Consider the following 20609-nt stretch of genomic DNA (forward strand, 5'->3'; position numbering starts at 1 on the left):
AGAGGATGAGATGGCTGGATGGCATCAGCAACTCGATGGACATGAGTTTGAGTCAACTCTGGGGGTTGGTGATAGACAGGGAGGCCTGGCGTGCTGAGATTTATGGGGTTGCAAAGAGTCGGACACAACTGAGCGACTGAACTGAACTGAAATAGAATAAAACATTATGATATTCAGAAGAGAAAAGAAGAGAACCAAAACAGAGCTCCTGGAGATAACAAATATGATCACCTAAATTGGGAAAAGAGGGAGGAGGACCAGCAAACTTTTTCTATAAAGGGACTCATAGTAAATATTGTAAGCTTTCAGGACTTAACAGTCTCTAAACTCCGTCATTGCAGGGTGAAAGCATCCATAGACCATCTATAAATGAATGAACATGAAAGTGTTTATTTACAGAAACTTAACTTTATTTACACCCCTGACACAGTAGCATCACTGCTGGAATTAACTGTGCCATCGTTTGCTGACACCTAATCTAAATTTTTAATAAACTCATAAGTTAAATATTGTAACATAAAGCTGATGAAATCACCCGAAATAAAGACAAAAAGGTAAAGAAATAGGAAATAGGAAAGAAAAACCAAAGTATCAATCCAAGAAGTTCAAAATCTACACAATAAAAGTTCCAGAGAGAGAGAAACAGAGAGAACAGAGAAAATGGGTAGAGAGATAGTTTAAAAAGAAGACATACTTTTACGGAACTGAAGGACACAAGTCTCCAGATTTATAGACCCACTGAATACCAGTACGATGGATGAAAAAAGGACCAAACAAAGATATATTCTTACTTAATTTTTGAATAGCAAGGAAAATAATGTTCCATAAAAGCTTCCAGAGTAAACAATAGACTATACACAAAGGAGTAGGAATATGAATAACATCTGATTCTCAGCAGCAGGAGTGGGTGTGAGAAGACAGTGGAGCAATGGTTTAAAGATTCTGAGAAAGTGGTTTCTAATTATAAATATTATGTACATAAATTATGTATGCAGCCAACCTATTAATCAGTAAAGATAAATTTTAAAAAATTTCAGACATGATTTTTTTTCACATGCTCCCTCTTAGGAATCTACTAGTGGATATGTTTCAACAAAATGAGACAAGGAATACATAGGATCCAAGAACAGGGGATATCATAGGTGGAGAATGGTGAAGGAGGGGCTGGGTTAACAGCTATGACTAGATATTGGGGAAGAGAAAAATGGAGTGCTGCAGAGGAGAGGGATTATCTGAAATGACTATTCGGAAAAACTAAGCACTCGACAAATCTTTTCAACTATTGGGAAAAACAACTAATTCTAGGAACAGACAAAACTAAGCAAATTAGGGAGTCTCGAGGGAGAGAGAATAGAGAAAATTCTTAACTTTAAGAAAAATAAGAAGTTGAAAGAGAATGGAAACACAACCGAGTACACCACTTAATCCAACAGTGGTATTGCTTACCTAGTCATCCTAAATTAAATATTGTCCATTTATTGAATACTATGTTAACACAGGAAGTAAGAAAGTAAGAGAGAAGATGATACTGCATCTTCAGTTACAATAGCAAGAAATGGAAATCTCAACAAAATTCAGAAATACTATGAGAAGGAAACGATAGCTAAAATAAAGTGACTGAATCTAAAAAAGGAATTGGTGAAGAAGCTGAGAAAGAAAAGTATGGGTACTTTTAATACAAATCTCTTCTTATATTTGCTTTCCAAACTATGTACATAAAATTCAGTTCTCTGATACTTTAATATGTTCCACTTCTCAGAGCTACCTATTAAATTTCAAGTATATGGGGAAGGCTGGGCTTGCCTGCTAGCTCAGCTGGTAAAGAATCCACTCACAATGCAAGAGACCCCGGTTTGACTCCTCCTTCAGGAAGATCCCCTGGAAAAGGACAGGCTACACATTTCAGTACTCTTGGGCTTCCCTGGTGGATGAGATGGTATATAATCTGCCTGAAATGTGGGAGACCTGGGTTTGATTCCTGGGTTGGGAAGATTCCCTGGTGGAGGGCATGGAAACCCACTCCAGTTCGCGCCTAGAGAATCCCCACGGACAGAGGAGCCTGGTGGGCTGCAGGCCAGGAAGTCACAAAGAATCGGACACGACTGAGCGACTCAGCACAGCACAGCACATACTGAGAAGGCTAATACTATAAGTCTTATCAGCTAGTACCATATAATTCATTTGTCAATAAGTGGGAAAAATATATGAAAGAATTGGGTCACCATAGGTACCTGAGTACCAAGTATTGGAGATGAAAGAAAATCACTGAGGGAGAGGCAAGGAGGTACTTGGGGGAAAGGCTTCTGTTTTACTTGCGAGTATGAAACTCCTGTTTGAACAGCGGACCTATTTTGTAAGGATGAGATATGACTGATGAGGCCTAAGCGGGCTTTGACTGGGTGGAGTCACATCTGTTGGAGCAAATATCCCTGACACCAACCCCCAGTCAGAAACCTGGGTCTCAGAAAGCCACTCTGTGTAAGTCTCCCTGTATGAGTCACGTTGCTATGGCTGCCCCCATTGTGTTACCTCCTAAATTTCTTAATTTAAAAACAAAATTCTTAAAACATTATCTAACCTTTCACCTGTGCCACTTGTTCCAAAAAGCGACTGTGTCTACTTGGGCTAAAGTGTCCAAGGAGGAGCGGCAACACTGTAAAGGTATTGATGGTAATCAATGAAAATCCCAAAGGGAGATTACATCTGAGGGGACATAGCATCACCTGAGTTGCCTTCTGTGTGTGTGTGTGTGTGTACATGCTAAGTCACTTCAGTCATATCTGACTCAGTGACCTTATGGACAGTAGCCTGAGAGGCTCCCCTGTCCATGGGTTTCTCCAGGCAAGAACACTGGAGCAGGTTGTCATTACCTCCTCCAGGGGATCTTCCCCATCCAGGGATCGAACCCAAGTCTCTTATGTCTCCTGCATTGACGGGCGGGTTCTTTACCACCATTGCCACTCGGGAAGCCCAGCTGACATTGCAATGTGTGTCTATAATGTTTATATTTTACTATCTCATCAACTAAAAAGCAAGTCTTCTGATGGTAAATGATTGCTTGGTCTTACTCACTCTTGCATCCCCAGCACCAGATAAAGAAATGTTATTTTTATGAGAGAAGCATGGCATTTGCTTCCAGGGACTCAGTCAGCCTCTGCCTAAATCACAAGTTTGCCACATGGGGGCTCTGCTGCGAGCCACAGGAGATTTGTAAGCATTCCCCACACTCTTAAGAGAAGTACATTTCAATCAGGATTAAGCATTTGCAGTACAGAGATGCGTTCTCTAGCCTAGTTCAAGAGAGTCCCCAAATAGACTGTAATATATTCGTGTAATATAAAGACCCACAGCTCCTATTCTCTGTTACTACACTGCCAAGTTACACAGAATTTCTTTCCTTTTTTTTTTTTTTTTTTGCAGAATTTCTTTTCTATCAGATGTTTAATATCTCTTAGGTCTCCAGCAAATTTTTTTTAATTAGATATTATTTCAGAAACAAAAATAGAACCAATGAAACATATGCCTTTTATCTAAATTCAGATTTCTATTACCTTTCTCTACCTGGTGGCTTGGGGATTTAATTCTTAATGCTGATATATTTGTCAGGAAGGCAAATTTTAAAATATACTAGTGTACCTGTTGAAAATATTATACATAATGCTTTAATAGTACAATAGAAAATCGACTATTGTACAAAAATGTATGTTTGTGTTCCACCTCCACCAAATCACAAGTTGAAACCTGATCCCCAAAGTGATGGTATTTGGAGGTGGAGCCTTCGGGAGGTGATTAAGTGAATGGGATTCCTGCTTGTGTGCTCAGTCCTGTTTGACTCTTGTGACCCCATGGACTGCAGCCCTCCAGGCTTCTCTGTCCATGGGATTTCCCAGACAAGAATACTGGAGTAAGCTGCCATTTCCTTTTCCAAGGGATCTTCCTGACCCAGGGATCAAAACTGCAACTCCTGAGGCTCCTGCATTGGCAGGCGAATTCTTTACCACTGAGCCACCTGGGAAGCCTTGAATGGGATTAGTGTCCCTATAAAAGGGGTCCATAAGAGCCCTTGCCTCTTAAGCTATGAGAAGTTTCAGAGAGAAGATGGCAATCTGTGGACCAGGAGGCAGGCCCTCACCAGACATGGAATCTGAACACCTGTTGATCATAGAGTTCCCAGCCTCCAGAACTGTGAGAAATACATTTCTGTTATTTATAAGCCACCAATCTATCATTTTTCATTAGAGTAGCCCACATGGACTAAGAACATTTTCTTAAGAAAAAAAAAAAAAACTTATACATCAGAATATACCTAAAGCAAAAATAGCAAAATGTTTATTATTATATCATTTAAACAGTATTGACTTGATATTCAAAGCACAGCCATAAATGCATGCAAAGTAAAGCATCAAGTATTAAGGGGAAAATTTGGTTCAGAGACTTTTATAGTCACTCTAAAACATCTTTGCTTTATTGTGAGAAATTATAAGAAGTTTGGGAATATATGTATGCCATAAATTTTACACTGTAGCTCTGGTGCCACATGTTCCTTCATGGAATTTGTTCCAAATGAAAAGCTAGAAAACTGATTTCTCTCAATAAAAATGACTATAATTGAATTTGGTAACTGCTCTCTTGAAAGTAACTTTTTGAGCCTCCTTTAGAAGACTATCCCAATATTAATGCAAACATTAGCAGGTTTATTTAGCAAGGAACAATAGCAAATATCTGTTTTTCATAACTGTCAACAAAAAGGCAAGTACAGTAAAAAGTTGAGGACAGAAATACTAGTAAATATGAATGGTAAACCAACTCAAACTCATGATACCTGAATATTAATTTTCATCAAATTTGCGATTTGATCAATTACTGAATTCCCACAAAATAGAAATACATATTGTCCATCAAGTTCTAAGCCTCATATATTCCTAAATTCTGCAAGTGTTAAATTTGCTAACAAGAGTGAATAAATACCCCAAGTATCAATTTGGGGCCAGATGTCCTGCTTAAATTAGTTGAGTGGATTCTTGCTCAACATGTATGTTATTAAAACATACTCCTTACAAGTTAAATGACATAGAGAAAGCAATCAGTTTAATATAAAACATGGAACAAGCTACAGTTCAAATGACCTGGTACCTCCCAATAAATCTACAACATTAAAAAATTAAAGCAACTTAAGAAACAGGAAAACAAAATGCAGTACTTGAGCTTTACTTACGTCTTGAACACAAACCAACTTTAAGAACTTACTGTTAAATATGTTAGGTATAGTAATACTAGATGGTTAAATTAAAAATCTTTACTGGTTAGAATTACATACTGAAATATATATATATATGCAAATATATATATATATACACACATATATATATGCAAAATGACATGATTTCTGAGCTTTGCTTTTTAAAACACTCCAGAAAGAAAAAAGAAAAGTGTGAATGTGTGGGTGTGTATGAAGGGAGATGAGGATAGATGGAACACAATTAATAAAATATTGATAACTGTTAATGTTTATTGTACTATCCTCTCTATATTGTGTATGTTTTGAAATATCCACTAAAAAATAGTAACAGCGGTATCCTTAAATTCATGTAGTCTTTTTATCTTTAGAAGTCTTCCCTGGTGGCTCAGATGGTAAAGAATCTGCCTGCAATGGAGGAGACCAGGGTTCGATTCTTGGGTTGGGAAGATCCCCAGGAGAAGGGAATGGCTACCCACTCCAGTGTTCTTGCCTGGAGAATCGCATAGACAAAGGACCCTGATGGCTGCAGTCCATGAGGTCACAAAGAGTCGAACATGACTGAGGGACTAATATACGCATGTAGTCTTTCATCTTCAGAAGTTAACCAATAATTGTTGCACTCTAAGAATTTGTTATTTGTCTCTATCCTCAGTTTTATCTTTAGCGCTACTTCTGTTCAAACTAACAGTAAGCAATGCAATAAAACCTGAGAGTCTGGATTGATGCTGTAGCATAAATGTATCTTTAAGTGAGGGATAGGCAGATATGTTATATTCTTTTGTAGGTCTCATTCACTTGATTTGCCTCTTTCCAAAAAAAACACTGAGAAACCATTTTAATGGTCAGACCTGGAAATTTCTTCATCCATTTATCTAAGTCAAAGATATCCACTCATCACCATATGTGACCAGACATGGTTTTAAATGGAGCCCTTGAAGCAAGCAGATGGAAACCAAGGATATTTCAGAGACATGTTAATACCTCGATGGATGAGCAGAATATAGTTATAAATGTAAAAATGCATACAAGTATTCTACCAACTAGAAATGAAGAAAATACAATTTGCATAGCCGGAAGGATCTATGGTAACATTTTGGCCATCTTATTACATGATCTGGTGACTAAGTCAAAAACATGAAGCTCTTTGAAACATCTAGATTGCATGCACTTATTGGTGAAAGCACTCTATGAGTTAGAACACAGAATGTCATTGATGTATGCTGTATATTAAAAGGATACGGTATTAAAAATCATAGTAGAAAGGGCATACTGAGGATTTTTTATAATACTGGTAAATTCTGACTCAGCCCTTGATCTTGTTACGTGTGTGCTAAGTTGCTTTAGTCATGTCCAATTCTCGGTGACTATATGGGCTGTAGCCCCCAGGCTCCTCTGTCCATGGGGATTCTCCAAGCAACAATACTGGAGTGGGTTGCTGTGCCCTCCTCCAGGGGATCTTCCCCATCCAGGGATTGAACCCATGTCTCTGATGTCTCCCACATTGGCAGGTGAGTTCTATACCACTAGCACCACCTGGAAAGCCCTTGGTCATGTTAGTGACGCTAAATACATGTTTGTTTCACTGTATGCTGATGAGCAGAGAACCTAGATGAAACTCAAAGAAAAATTAATTTTCTCATAGGTACTCAGATTTCAGAAATATTTTATAGCACTTTAGAGCCTACAATGTATTTACATGTAAATTATGGAACTTGATCCTAAATAAAAACTTTAGAGATTCATAGCACAGGTTTGGTGTTTTTTTTTTTTTCAGTATCAGATAGGATTTATTTTTTTATTATCCATCTGATTTATTTATTTATAAAGTAAAATAAATATATATATATGTAAGATCCTAACATAGCACAGGTTTTACAAGTACTATTTTGTAGATAAGCAAACTGAGACCCTAAGAAGACTGGCCAGAATCAACTCCAGATTCCAAATGTCAACTGGCATATGTAATAAAAAGCATATGTCATTCTCTAAATTATTTTAGAAAAACCTTTCAGATTCACCAAATTTATTTTCCAGAACTTTAAGTCCAAATGCTATCATATCTGGTCTTTATATAATTTTTAATTTTCATCAAAGTTTTTGGTTCCATGCTCTCCAAGACCATCTGCAAGGATGCTGCCACTGTCTAGGACATCTAAATAGAAATCCATGTTGCTATTGTTTAGTGCCTAATTTTGCTAATCATTTTAAAAAATATTGCAAAATACATCATGGTGTTTTGAAGCCTAATATCAAGAACATGCTGCAAAAATTAAAGTCTGACAAAAAATGACGGCCAAATTCGAACATAATTCAAATGAGTTGAACTCTTGATGTTATTCCCCAAACTTGACTTATAGAAGCAGTTGATGGCTTTACCATCCCTCTGATTGCTCAGCCCATAAAACTAAAAGTCATCTTTAATTTCTCTATGTATTCCATACCTCAATTTCTAATCCATTAGAAATCTCCATTGGTTTTACCTAAACACAAGTCTAGAATCTAACCAATCCTCACCACTTTCATTGAAACTGAATCAGAGCAGGATCCTATGGTCCCTGCTCCCCTACTATGTCCTCTGCCTGCCTTTTATCTGTGGAAAACTTTAGTCAAAGAATTAATCAGAGAAGTGAGAAATGCAAATACAAAGAAAAACAGTCAAAGGAGACTAAATAATAATAATGTAGTCATTAAGCATTGTGGTTCCCTTGTGGCTCAGATGGTAAAGAGTCTGCCTACAATGCGGGAGACCTGGGTTCAATCCCTGGGTTGGGAAGTTCCCCTGGAGAAGGAAATGGCAACCCACTCCAGTATTCTTGCCTGGAAAACCCCATGGATGGAGAACCCCTGTAGGCTACAGTCCATGGGGTCACAAAGAGTCGGACACGACTGAGCCACTTCACTTCACTTTAGTTCTTTCTCAAAGGCTATAGATAATATTCTAAGCCATATCCTGAGAGCTATCTTATAGATACTAGAACACCAGGTGGAGAAGTTAACTACAAGATGACCAGACTGTACCCAGGACATGAGCTGCCACAATTCCAAGAACTGGCCGCAAAGAAATGGGGAAAAAATGGACCCTGGAACTGAAGATTACTGAACTGAAAACAACCAAAATTATGCTGGTCAGACCAATGATGACCAGTTTGACGATGACTGTTGGAGATAACGTGCTGTTTCTGCATGTAGCTCCCCCTCATCCACCTATAAAAGGTCTCACCCTCTGCTTGTCACTGTGCATGTGTTGCGGGAGTTGGCCTTTGGACAGATGTCCACCACTCTCCCATCCAGTTGCCAGCATCTGAAATAAAGCAAATTTCCTTTCCACCAATCTGGCCTCTTTATAGGCTTTTGGGCTGCAAACAGCCAGACACCACACACACCCTCTGTAACAATACCATCCTGGTCCAAGTCACCATCGTCTCTCTCCTGATTGGTATAATATCCTCCCTGCTGGCTTCCCTGATTTTACCCTCATCCCTTTACAGTCTATTTCCTCTCTGACTTCATCTCCGGTTACTTTCTCCCATGCTCTCTACACTCTAGACTGATTAGCCTCTGCTATTCATTGAACACATTATCTGCTCCCACCTGAGTGCCTCTGCACTGGCCACTCCCCTTAAATATATTTTAAGGTTAAAAACCTCATCTTCTTCAAGGCTTGCTCAAGCCACTTTCTTAGTGGGCCTAACGATCCTATTTTCCCTGAAATCCACCTCATCCCTTCCACTTCTAATCTTCACTGTCTTTTTTACTTTTCTTTTTCCTATAATTGTTGTTGTTGACTCACTAAGTCATGTCCAACTCTTTGAGACCCCATGAACTGTAACCCACCAGGCTCCTCTGTCCTTGGGATTTTCCAGGCAAGAACACTGGAGTGCACTGCCATTTCCTTATCCAGGGGATCTTCCCAACCCAGGGACTGAGCATGTGTCTCTTGCATTGGCAGGTAGATTCTTTACCACTGAGCCACCAGGGAAGCCCAGTAATATACTACTTTTATTATTTATTTTTATTGTTCATCTTACTCCTTCAGAATGTAAGCTTAGATATCTGCTTTGTACACTAATGTACTCTGAGTGTCTGGAAGTGTCTAGGACATAGTGGTTACTCAAACTGTTAAATAAATGTAATCTCTGAGAACAACCCATTGTTAAGACATCAATATATCCACTTTGGGCTTCTCAGGTGGCGCTAGCCAACCTACCAACGCAGAAGACGCAAGAGACGTGGGTCTGATCCCTGGGTCGGAAAGATCTCCTGGAGGAGGAAATGGCAACCACCTGCAGTTATTCTTGCCTGGGAAAATTTCTTGGACAGAGGAGCCTGGTGGGCTACGGTCCTTGGGGTTGCAGAGTCAGACATGACTGAGCACAGCAGCACAAGCACAATCTCCACTGTAAGTTGATTTTCTAAGTTTATATTTGGCAATTCAGTTTCATATTAGACTGAAATCTGGCATTATATGACTGAGATTGGATTTATTCGCCCAATTTAAACAAAATATGTTAAGCTTTTTGAAGTACTATAAGTGCAATAAAAAAGTCTTTACATACATGACACTATATTCCACAAGTATATAAATCATTAAGGCCCCAGATTCATTGGGGAAATTTCATTTGTCAGGTAGTTTATGGTTCGCTCTGTACATGGTTTTAAATGCAAATGAATTTGCTAAATACATAATGTAGTATAATTTTGCTTATTTTGAAAGGCAAATAAGAAATGATCATCTTGCAGTAGTCAACAAGTAGAAGGAGAATAAACTTTAAAAAGTAACCAGCAAATTACTAAAATCTTTTGGAATATAAGGCTTTTCTTTTGAGAGACTATGTCTTTGGAGTGATTTCTATAGCCTCAAGTTTTTAGTCTGGGTTAGCACTGCACTACTTTATTTTTGGATTTCTCTACCAGCCTCATGGATGGTCTTCCCTCTTCAAGCATTTCATTACCATGAACCAGGATAGACCTGGTGGTAATAAAGGCTTAAAGATTAGTGCCAAAGTAGGAGGCACCCAGAGAACCTGGAGTTAGACCCAGTCCAAGAATGGCTACTGATTACTGTTGAAGAAGAGATCAATAGTCAGCATTAATAGGAAAAATCAACTTTGAGATCCAAAAGGCGACTGTAAAGTCAGAACTATGGAGCAAGGCAAGATCAGAAGCCAAGATACCATAAAAGTGTCTGCTAATGGCACAGTGTGTAACAGACAGCAAATGTTATTCACCATATTGATCCAAGATTTATCCCAGGAAAAGCAAAGTAAGCAAACTACATTCTCAGTGGGCTCATCTGTGCTTCTGTCATAGAATGAAAGAAGAATAAAAACATAAAGTTGTTGGGGCCTCCAGTCATCCGAGAGCAGCCTTCTGCAGCTGTTGGGAAAACAGACATGGCAATGATTACTTCCCAAAGAGAAGCAGAGATGGTGAAGAGAAAAATCTGAGTCCTTCAAGCACCAGGGATGATAGAGGAGTTATAAATAGTATTCTCTTTAGTCTTTTTTAATAGATACAAATTGTCAAGCCCTATTTGGGATGTTAGATGATAAAAGGTGTACAATGCCAAAGGGAATATTCAAACTTATATTTACTATTCTCAAAAAATGTACAGTTTAACTACAAAGACTAGAGATGTCTACAGAAAAAGTGAAGATCACATACTGACCATCTCAGTATTTCCACTTCCCAATTTCTTGCCTTTTCACACACATTTTTAAAGAACACTTTCTCCAAAATTGTACCCAATCTCACTGGCAGAGGAATTTTGCCGAGATCAATCCTATGTATACAAGACTAGCATAACATAACCAGTTTATCCTCCATCAAATGTACTTCTGACCCTCATAAAAATGTGTCTGTTCAGTAAATATTTACTGAGCATCTAAAATGTGCCAAGTGCTACAGCAGTTTTTAGGAAAACCAAAGCAGATAAAACTTTATTTTTGTCCTCACAGAACTTATATCACAATATCATAGTTTTATATGTCCTCTCTTCCTACTAGGAGAAAATTTATTATTTTTATTTATTCTTTACAGTGTGTTTCTTAAACCTAGCTGTCCATCAGAGTCTGCTGATCAATGTAGCCTCTTCTGTCTCCTTGAATCAAAATCTTGGGGGAGGGATTGGGAAATTTACCTTTTTAACAAGCTCTCTGGTGGGCTTTATGTAAATTAATAGCATAATAATTTGGGAGGAAACACTTCCCAAGTGGCACCTGTGGTAAAGAATCTGCTTGTCAATGCAGGAGACATAAGAGACACACGTTCAATCCCTGGGTCATTAAGATGCCTGGAGGAAGGCATATCAACTCACTCCTGGAGAATCCTGTGGACAGAGGATCCTGGCGGGCTACAGTCCATAGAGTCACAAAGAGTCAGACATGACCGAAGTGACTTAGCCTGCACATACTGTCCTATTAATGGCATCTTATATGAGAAATCTGACTGTACCTAGGGGGCCCCTTTTGTTTATCATAACTGTTATCGAGCCTCTCATCCTTTGAAAATATGAAAGCTTTCCATGATTTTCCACAGTCAATTCACCTAACAAAGACTAGCAAGGAAAACTTAAAAAGGAAAAATTAAATTACCACTTATTTTTAAACAAAATGGTTTTCTCTGTGGGGCAGATGGTACCATATTCTGCTGTGTTGAAGAAAATCAAACATTAATTATGAGTTACGGTCCACTTTAAATATTCATTTTTTTACAATTTTTTTTTTACTTTATTTTACTTTACAATACTGTATTGGTTTTGCCATACATCAACATGAATCCGCCATGGGTGTACACATGTTCCCAATCCTGAACCCCCTTCCCACCTCCCTCCCCATCTCTCTGAGTCATCCCAGTGCACCAGGCCCAAGCATTCTGTATCCTGCATCAAACCTAGACTGGTGATTCGTTTCTTATATGATATTATACATGTTTCAATGCTATTCTCCCAAATCATCCCACCCTCTCCCTCTCCCACAGGGTCCACGGAGATTTATGAACACTTCTCATCAAAGAAGGCAAGACTGAGAGCATCTCAGAAACCCATTATAAACAATACAAAAAATATCCAGTGAAATAGTTCTTTGTGAGTTAATGACAGTCGTGACAGTCACTATTCAATACTAAATAACATGCAATAGCAGCAAGTATAGAAAAGTTGATATTATTCAAATAACAGTTAACACAGGCTTATTCAGTGCCACATACTAGTCTAAGATTATGTCATCTCCATACTCTGCAGATATGGAGATGACTTAATTCTCAAACTCTCTATTAAATGGAATTTTGTTATGATGCCCATTTTGTAGAAGACAAAACTAATGCATAGAGAAGATGCTAAACATAGTCAGCGTTACAGAGCTGATAAAAGACAGTCAGGATTTGAACCTAGGTGCAAAAATTCATCCTCTTAATCACTAGACTAAGCCTTTCCTCTTTAGTTTTTAGAATACTTATTAGAAGACGCCTATCAAAGAAGTTTATGCAAACCTGTTGTAGAAATCAAGAATTTTATTTCATTACAGCTTCTTTGCCAAAATGACTTAATCAGGCTAATTTTCATTTGACTCATTTTAAAGCGTCGATAACAAGCTGTTCAAACAGGATCATCTAGTGGTTAGAGGTTCAAGTGTAAGAGAGATATGGTTCTGAATTTCAGTCTTACCACTTATCATATGACCTTGAGCAAGGTACCTTTCCCAGTCTCAGTCTCCTCATCTTTAAAATGAAAGGTATAATGGGATCTACATCATAATATTGTTTCCAGATAGAGTAAGATAGCCCATTGAAACGCTCTCTTAGAAATGGCTCAATAAATATTAGTGTAATAAATACCAGCAGCATCAACAAACTGAAGCAAATGCTCTCTTGATTCTTGTACTCACACTAAACATGGCTTATTTCTCTTCTAAACTAAAAAAAAGATAAAATGACAGCAACAAAAACAACAAACCAAGTCATAAACAATTAAATCAATTACATCTTTTGTGGAAAAACCAGAAAGGTTATTGGACAGATTACTTTATATGTCATTAGATATCCTCTCTGTTCCAAAATGTACGTGTCCTAGCATCCTGAGACATCTTGTATAATATAATCATTGTGACTCCAAGAGGTCAAATGGGCAGGCAGTTAATGCTTCTCTGTGAAAAGCTCAATAATTCATTTTATAAATTTCAGTTCCAAGCCTACGTTGAGGTTAAGAAAAATTGACATTCGGTCTGTGAACTTCATGTCCAGCTCCAGAAAAACTCTGGGCAGCACATGTTTAGCGATTAAGTGGATGCAGACAATAAAGACGTTGCCAAATTGTAAAACAAGACTTGGAAATTACAGAAAATGTTGCTAGTTATTGATTACGGTGACCATTCAGTTCCTATTGAGCCACCCAAAAGAATCATTCATTTTCCAGCAGAGAGCCTGCTCATTTGCAAGATAAAAGAGAGACATTTCTGCACATGCCCATAATGTTCTTCACCACTGGGGGCAGCTTTACATAAGACTGCATTCACTGAAACCAAAGCAACAGTCTGAGCAGCTTTCAGAATGACAGTCTGCAGAAGTGAGCTGAGCGTGTGCGCGATACGGGGCTCTCCTGCCTTCTGGGCTCCAACGCAGCTCTGTGGCTGAACTGGGTGCTCGCCACCAGAAATGCTGGGCTATGGAATACAGATGTGGCAGCTCAGGTAGCTTCATGTTGCCTGAAGGAATACATCTTGCTTTCTGATAAGAAGAAATTGTAGAAGCTTTTTTTTTTTTTTTTACACCACCTCCCCCCACCAAAAAAAAACTGTAAAGATGCAAAAACGTAATATCCATGAAGATCCTATTACCTAGGAAGATTTTGATGTTTTGCTGCGAATGCGGTGTTGGGATTTATTTGTTCTTGGAGTGCTCTGCGTGGCTGGCAAAGAATAATGTTCCAAAATCGGTCCATCTCCCAAGGGGTCCAATTTTTCTTCCTGGGTGTCAGCGAGCCCTGACTCACTACAGTGCAGCTGACAGGGGCTGTCATGCAAGTGGCCCCCTAAGCCAAAGCAAAAGACCTAAGGACGACCTTTGAACAATACAAAGGATGGGTATGTTTTGTCATTTTTCTTCTTTTCTTCTTAAAAAAAAAAAACAAAAACAAAAACAAAAAATCCACTAGTCTGTATATTAATTCTGCCTTAATTATTGTAGAGATTACCTTGTTCTGCTCTAAGACTATAAATTCAACTGCTTAGTGAACATGTTTCCTTGCTTAACTATTAAAAAAAAAAAAGCCTAAAGAATTCTCTTTAAATTATAAGGAGATGATATTTGATGTTAAATATTGCTCTAGACATTTAAATTTCTAAAAAAGAAAATATATGCTTATTTTTGCTTGATTAAAAAATACATTAATTCTCTTTTGGGGGGATAACTTTTCTAAGTTGTTTTTATTTCCAGGTTTCAATGTAATTAGGCTACTGAGCGGATCAGCTGTAGCACTGGTTATAGCCCCCACTGTCTTACTGACAATGCTTTCTTCTGCTGAACGAGGATGCCCCAAGGGCTGTAGGTGTGAAGGCAAAATGGTATATTGTGAATCTCAGAAATTACAGGAGATACCCTCAAGTATATCTGCCGGTTGCTTAGGTTTGTCCCTTCGCTATAACAGCCTTCAAAAACTTAAGTATAATCAATTCAAAGGGCTCAACCAGCTCACCTGGCTGTACCTTGACCATAACCATATCAGCAATATTGATGAGAATGCTTTTAATGGAATACGCAGACTCAAAGAGTTGATTCTGAGTTCCAACAGAATCTCCTATTTTCTCAACAATACCTTCAGACCTGTGACAAATTTACGGAACTTGGATCTGTCCTACAATCAGCTGCATTCTCTGGGATCTGAACAGTTTCGGGGTTTGCGAAAGCTGCTGAGTTTACATTTACGGTCTAACTCCCTGAGAACCATCCCAGTGCGAATATTCCAAGACTGCCGCAACCTGGAACTTTTGGACCTGGGATATAACCGGATCCGAAGTTTAGCCAGGAATGTCTTTGCTGGTATGATCAGACTCAAAGAACTTCACCTGGAGCACAATCAATTTTCTAAGCTCAATCTGGCCCTTTTTCCAAGGTTGGTGAGCCTTCAGAACCTTTACTTGCAGTGGAATAAAATCAGTGTCATAGGACAGACCATGTCCTGGACCTGGAGCTCATTACAAAGGCTTGATTTATCAGGCAATGAGATCGAAGCTTTTAGTGGACCTAGTGTTTTCCAGTGTGTCCCAAATCTGCAGCGCCTCAACCTGGATTCCAACAAGCTCACATTTATTGGTCAAGAGATTTTGGATTCTTGGATATCCCTCAATGACATCAGTCTTGCCGGGAATATATGGGAATGCAGCAGAAATATCTGCTCCCTGGTAAACTGGCTGAAAAGTTTTAAAGGACTGAGAGAGAATACAATTATCTGTGCCAGTCCCAAAGAGCTGCAAGGAGTGAATGTGATTGATGCAGTGAAGAACTACAGCATCTGTGGCAAAAGTACCACCGAGAGGTTTGATCTGGCCAGGGCGCTCCCAAAGCCAACGTTTAAGCCCAAGCTCCCCAGGCCGAAGCATGAAAGCAAACCCCCTCTGCCCCCCACGGTGGGAGCCACGGAGCCTGGCCCAGAGACTGATGCTGACACTGAGCACATCTCTTTTCATAAAATCATCGCAGGGAGCGTGGCCCTTTTCCTGTCTGTGCTTGTCATCCTGCTTGTTATCTACGTGTCGTGGAAGCGGTATCCTGCCAGCATGAAGCAGCTGCAGCAGCGCTCCCTCATGAGAAGGCACAGGAAAAAGAAAAGACAGTCCCTAAAGCAAATGACTCCCAGCACCCAGGAATTTTACGTAGATTATAAACCTACCAACACGGAGACCAGCGAGATGCTGCTGAATGGGACGGGACCCTGCACCTATAACAAATCAGGCTCCAGGGAGTGTGAGGTATGAACCATTGTGATAAAAGCGCTCTTAAAAGCTGGGAAATAAGTGGTGCTTTATTGAACTCTGGTGACTATAAAGGGAACGTGGTGCCCCTCTCCCCATCCCTCTCCCTCTCCCTCTGCTGGCAAAGTCCTTCTTTCCCGTCTGTTTTAGTGCATTCATAATACGGGTCATTTTCCTTTCCTACATAGTTAATCCACTGAAATTTAAATACCACAATCAATGTGAAGCTTGAATTCTGGTTTAATATAATGCCTATTGTGTATAACCTTTTATTGATCCCATTAATGTCACACTTGTTTTAAGATAAAACTTCTTTCATAAGTGATCCCTCACATCTGCTGTTACTCTCCTTCTAGTAGGACCAAATTTACAGTTTTAGAAGGTTTGCAGTTCATTGGTAAATCAAGGAAAACCTGAATGATCCCAGGTACTTGGAGCTGAAACTGATTCTAGGAGATGACTTGATTATAAGAACATTTAGGGGCAGTCTTAAAACAACACCTAGCTTAAAAAGAAAATTGCAGGAAAATATTGAAAGATGGTGCTCTGTTAAAGCAGCACCAGAAGCAGTTTTCAGAGGTGTTTGAATTACAATAAAGCAAGCCTGAGGAAAACTGTGGAAGGGTTAAATTGTTGCAAGTAGATGACTGCAAAATGTGAGAAGACAGTAAAAACACAAAGTTTAGACTTGAAGCCTTATCTCTGAAATCCATCTCTGTAAAAATCACAGTAGAGGCTTCACTGTCAGTTTCTTTTAGCCTCCACATATCCAAAATGAGTGAATGAATAAATAAATAAAATAGGCAAGAGGCAAATTTGAGGAGGCAGATTTTTCCACACATCCTCACCTTAAGTTTTCAGAGATGAGGCTTGCAAACGGGAATGCAGCTTGCTAAACGCATGTGGTTAGAAGCTTACCAGAATTTCTCTTTGCAGCTCTTTTAGGACCCTAATGTGGGGAGTGGAATCATGAGCTCAGTCTGTTCTGTTTGGGATTTGTCAGGCTGTCCTGTTGTGTTTCACTCTATGCCCTGCACACATGCCAGTCCCCTGCTGACTGACGTTTCATTCAGAGGCGTAGAGAACACATTTTAAGACTCAATTTCCACCACCCATTGAAAAGGATAGTTTTGACAACACCTTAATAAGATAAAATAAATCTTACAAGAAAAAAGACCAACCCCATGTCAGCTGTCTTTGGCCTCTCTATTGTTGATGTTACAGTGCTGATGTTACAGTGTCCCCATGTTCATCTCTATTGTGAATTCCATTCATCAGTATGATTCTGTACAGACCCTGCTGGCAATATGCAAGCTGCATGCATGTTTTTATGTCGATGGTGAAAGTTTATTGACTGCAGCACAAATATCATAGCTTCTGTATTTAAGTAACTTTGACTACAGTTCATTTAGATTTTAGAAAAATGTCTTTAGTCTGCTTTTCATTCTCTAAAATGAACAATTCCATTATAGGAGCGAAAATCACAAATTGCAACACTGAGCCTGTTTCATTTAATTTGACTTGTCAAGCCTTATATCTTTAACCATGCCCCTGTTCTTTCAAAACAGAATCACTGCAGCAAAAAAAAAGAAAAAGTAAATGGCTATTTTTACCAGCATTTTTATATAGTTTGGAGGCTTTTCATATGCTGAGAGGAAAAATCTAGGCAAGTCACCATGAGATATAATTGCAAAGAAGCCAGATTATAAAAATCATACTTTTATAAGCAATAAAGAAAAAGGAACATCTAAAGTAGATTTTTCAAGGTACTTTGATTTTGATTAAATCTTAATAGATACCAGTTCAGAGAAGCATCATAGCTATAATATATTTGTCCATGGATAACTATTAGATATACATTTATTAATTGCAAATAGTCCCAGATTCCCAATTGATTAATAATGCAGATAATTCCTCACAGTACTATGAACAACTGGATGACTGAACCTACTGTGATGTTTTTCACTGAAGTTGTAATTTTACATTTTTCATAAAATGTCAGTAAATACATATTTCATCTAAAAAAAAGAAATTTTCTTTGGTCAGCCTCATTTTTACCTGTACTAAAGATGATTGTATTAATTAAATGCAGTGTTAAAGTGAAAAAGCCCCTTTCTATTCTTTGACTTGAACTTCTGCCTCATTTGTCATGGGTACCAAATAAATTTAGGCAACGTATATTTATCTTTATATTTTGAAATTTTTGAAAATTCTCAATGCTGTGGTACTGCTAGTATATATAAAATATGCTTGTTGTTTTAAAAGTGTTTCTAAAATTCAAAACCACTTGGTGTGTTAAGGTTACATGAATAACCAAAATTTGAAGGCTGGTTATTTTTTAATGCTTAACTTTAGCTATATATAAATTTAATGCTAGATAGGAACCAAAATAAAATTCCTTAGATTGTAAAAGTAATTTTGATTCAGGACATGAAATTATTAAAAAAATTCTTTTTCCTCTCTTTGGGAATGAAGCATCTCTAGTTCTCAGTATCTAATTCTTGTAGGTTAGACAATTACTAGTTCACCACTATAAATTTAACAAAACTGACTGGTAAATGTTCCGCTCAAAAGTTGTCCTCACACCCACCCCACAGCAAATTTTGGACTGCAAACCATAAATCTATTTTCACAAGTATTTTAAACTCAGTGCATATTAGTTGATATTTCATTTTCTGTCCCAAATGTATGTTGTGTCCAACTAGACAACAGTTAAATAAACAGCCTGACCTGTTGAACTACACAACAGAGACACGTCAATCCAGGATGGATTCAGTCTTTGAATGCCTTACCAGAGAGAGAGGAAATACAGTTCAGTCTTTGAAAAGTATGGGGTTTTTTCTAATTTTTATGAGTCCCAGTACACATAGTCCTACCGCAGCATGGAGGTAATATATTCCAAGTGTCACAGTCTTCTGAGCAATACTTATCCAAGAAATATTCCTTTTAAATTAGTTTATATTTTCTAAAGATGTTGACATTACATCTTTTCAAATAATTTAAACCTTTTTTTTAGACTTAATTTGGTGAACCAACTACCTAACCAGACAGGAAGGCAATAAATTGTATTTCTGTGGAGCAGCAGTGACCTCCAGTGGCTGGTTAGACTAACCACAGCTATTCAAACACTCTATTCGTTTTCATCCTAAATTCCTATGTAAGTGTGGTTTTTCAACATATAGTTTTTGATCCATGAATCAGATTTTACTTTTATTTAATTCCTCCCCCCTGGAAACATAGTTATAGTGTAACATTTTAAAGTTACATTTTGTATATTGACTTACTTAGTAATGCCCAGAGGCTACCGAATTGGAACTAAGGGCTAGAAATAAGTGTCCTAAGATGAAGAGCAAGTAATAACATAACAAAGAATAGATAAGAAATACTTTAAAGTATTTAAAATCATTGGCATTGGACAAATATCATTAGGTGAGAGTTTTTACATAGGCAGAATACTATAATATAATGTAATTTAGGTTGGGGAAAACAAATTTCAATATTAATATTGAAAGAACCAGGATCAGTTATTTACCAGGCAGGAGTATCTGAGCTGTGGAATAAGGGAGGCCTCCCCTTCCGGCTCTAGAATGCTTCAGTTTGTTGATCAGGGCAGTGACCTGTTCTTTGCCCCAGTGCTCTCTCCCTCTCTCTCCCTTTTCAGTCAGCTGAACACTGGTTCTATTAGGCTCTCTGACAATGATGTTACAGTCTAAGGGGAGATGATTCATAGATAATGAAATTATGCTCTCCTTCTGGGGAAGGAGAATGCAGAGTCAGATTTGTAGAACTGGCAAGGATTTTAGGATGCTGAAGGTGCATGAAGTATCTTCTCTTCCCTTGACATTTACCAAGAAGAGAACTTAAACAGTTTATTTAAAGTGTGGATTAGACCAGCATCAGAAACAAGCATCAGGCTATGAAGACTAAGACAAAATGGGTTCCAGACATGACAAATGAGAACTGAGCCGTGAGAAATGAAAAATTCAGAAACAGCGTGGCTTCTTTTATTCCCTCTCCCCTGGATTCTCACTAGAATCTGGATCTGTAGCAAACCCATAGAGTTTTTCTATACTTGCATTCTGTTAGCTACCTATGTTAAAAATTAGAGGCAGCTGGAAGAAACTATTAACGTGAAAAATAATATCAGTGAATTTTAATTACAAATGTCATAAGAAAAACAGAACTAATGGAAGCTAAATAGGCTGTATTAAATGACTCTTGAGAACTAATAAAATAACACGGTGAAAGTCAGAGTTTCTAGAAGCTAACCATAATTGCCTATAGCATTAGACCCACTTTTGCCTACTCCCCAAAATCATCAGTGATTTTATAGTCAGGAGAATACAGTAGAAATACTACAGAGATAATTGCATGAAAAGAGTTTATGATTCTTTTGATTTAAGGAA

The 20609-nt window shown here is 38.2% G+C and overlaps 2 protein-coding genes across 9 annotated transcripts in view; one reads left to right on the top strand and one right to left on the bottom strand.

Moving 5' to 3' along the window:
- CTNNA3 (catenin alpha 3) overlaps window positions 1-20609 on the bottom strand; it is a 1860557-nt gene that overhangs the window by 1056912 nt on the left and 783036 nt on the right. The window lies entirely within an intron of this gene.
- LRRTM3 (leucine rich repeat transmembrane neuronal 3) overlaps window positions 13762-20609 on the top strand; it is a 195801-nt gene continuing 188953 nt past the window's right edge. The window contains exons 1-2 of the mRNA XM_004021401.6: window positions 13762-14316; window positions 14669-16200. Of these exons, the coding sequence (XP_004021450.1) occupies window positions 14313-14316; window positions 14669-16200 (1536 nt within the window). The 5' untranslated portion in view covers window positions 13762-14312. The remainder of the gene's footprint in view (window positions 14317-14668; window positions 16201-20609) is intronic.

This window comes from Ovis aries, chromosome 25 (assembly GCF_016772045.2).
Source record: "Ovis aries strain OAR_USU_Benz2616 breed Rambouillet chromosome 25, ARS-UI_Ramb_v3.0, whole genome shotgun sequence".
Taxonomy (NCBI): domain Eukaryota; kingdom Metazoa; phylum Chordata; class Mammalia; order Artiodactyla; family Bovidae; genus Ovis; species Ovis aries.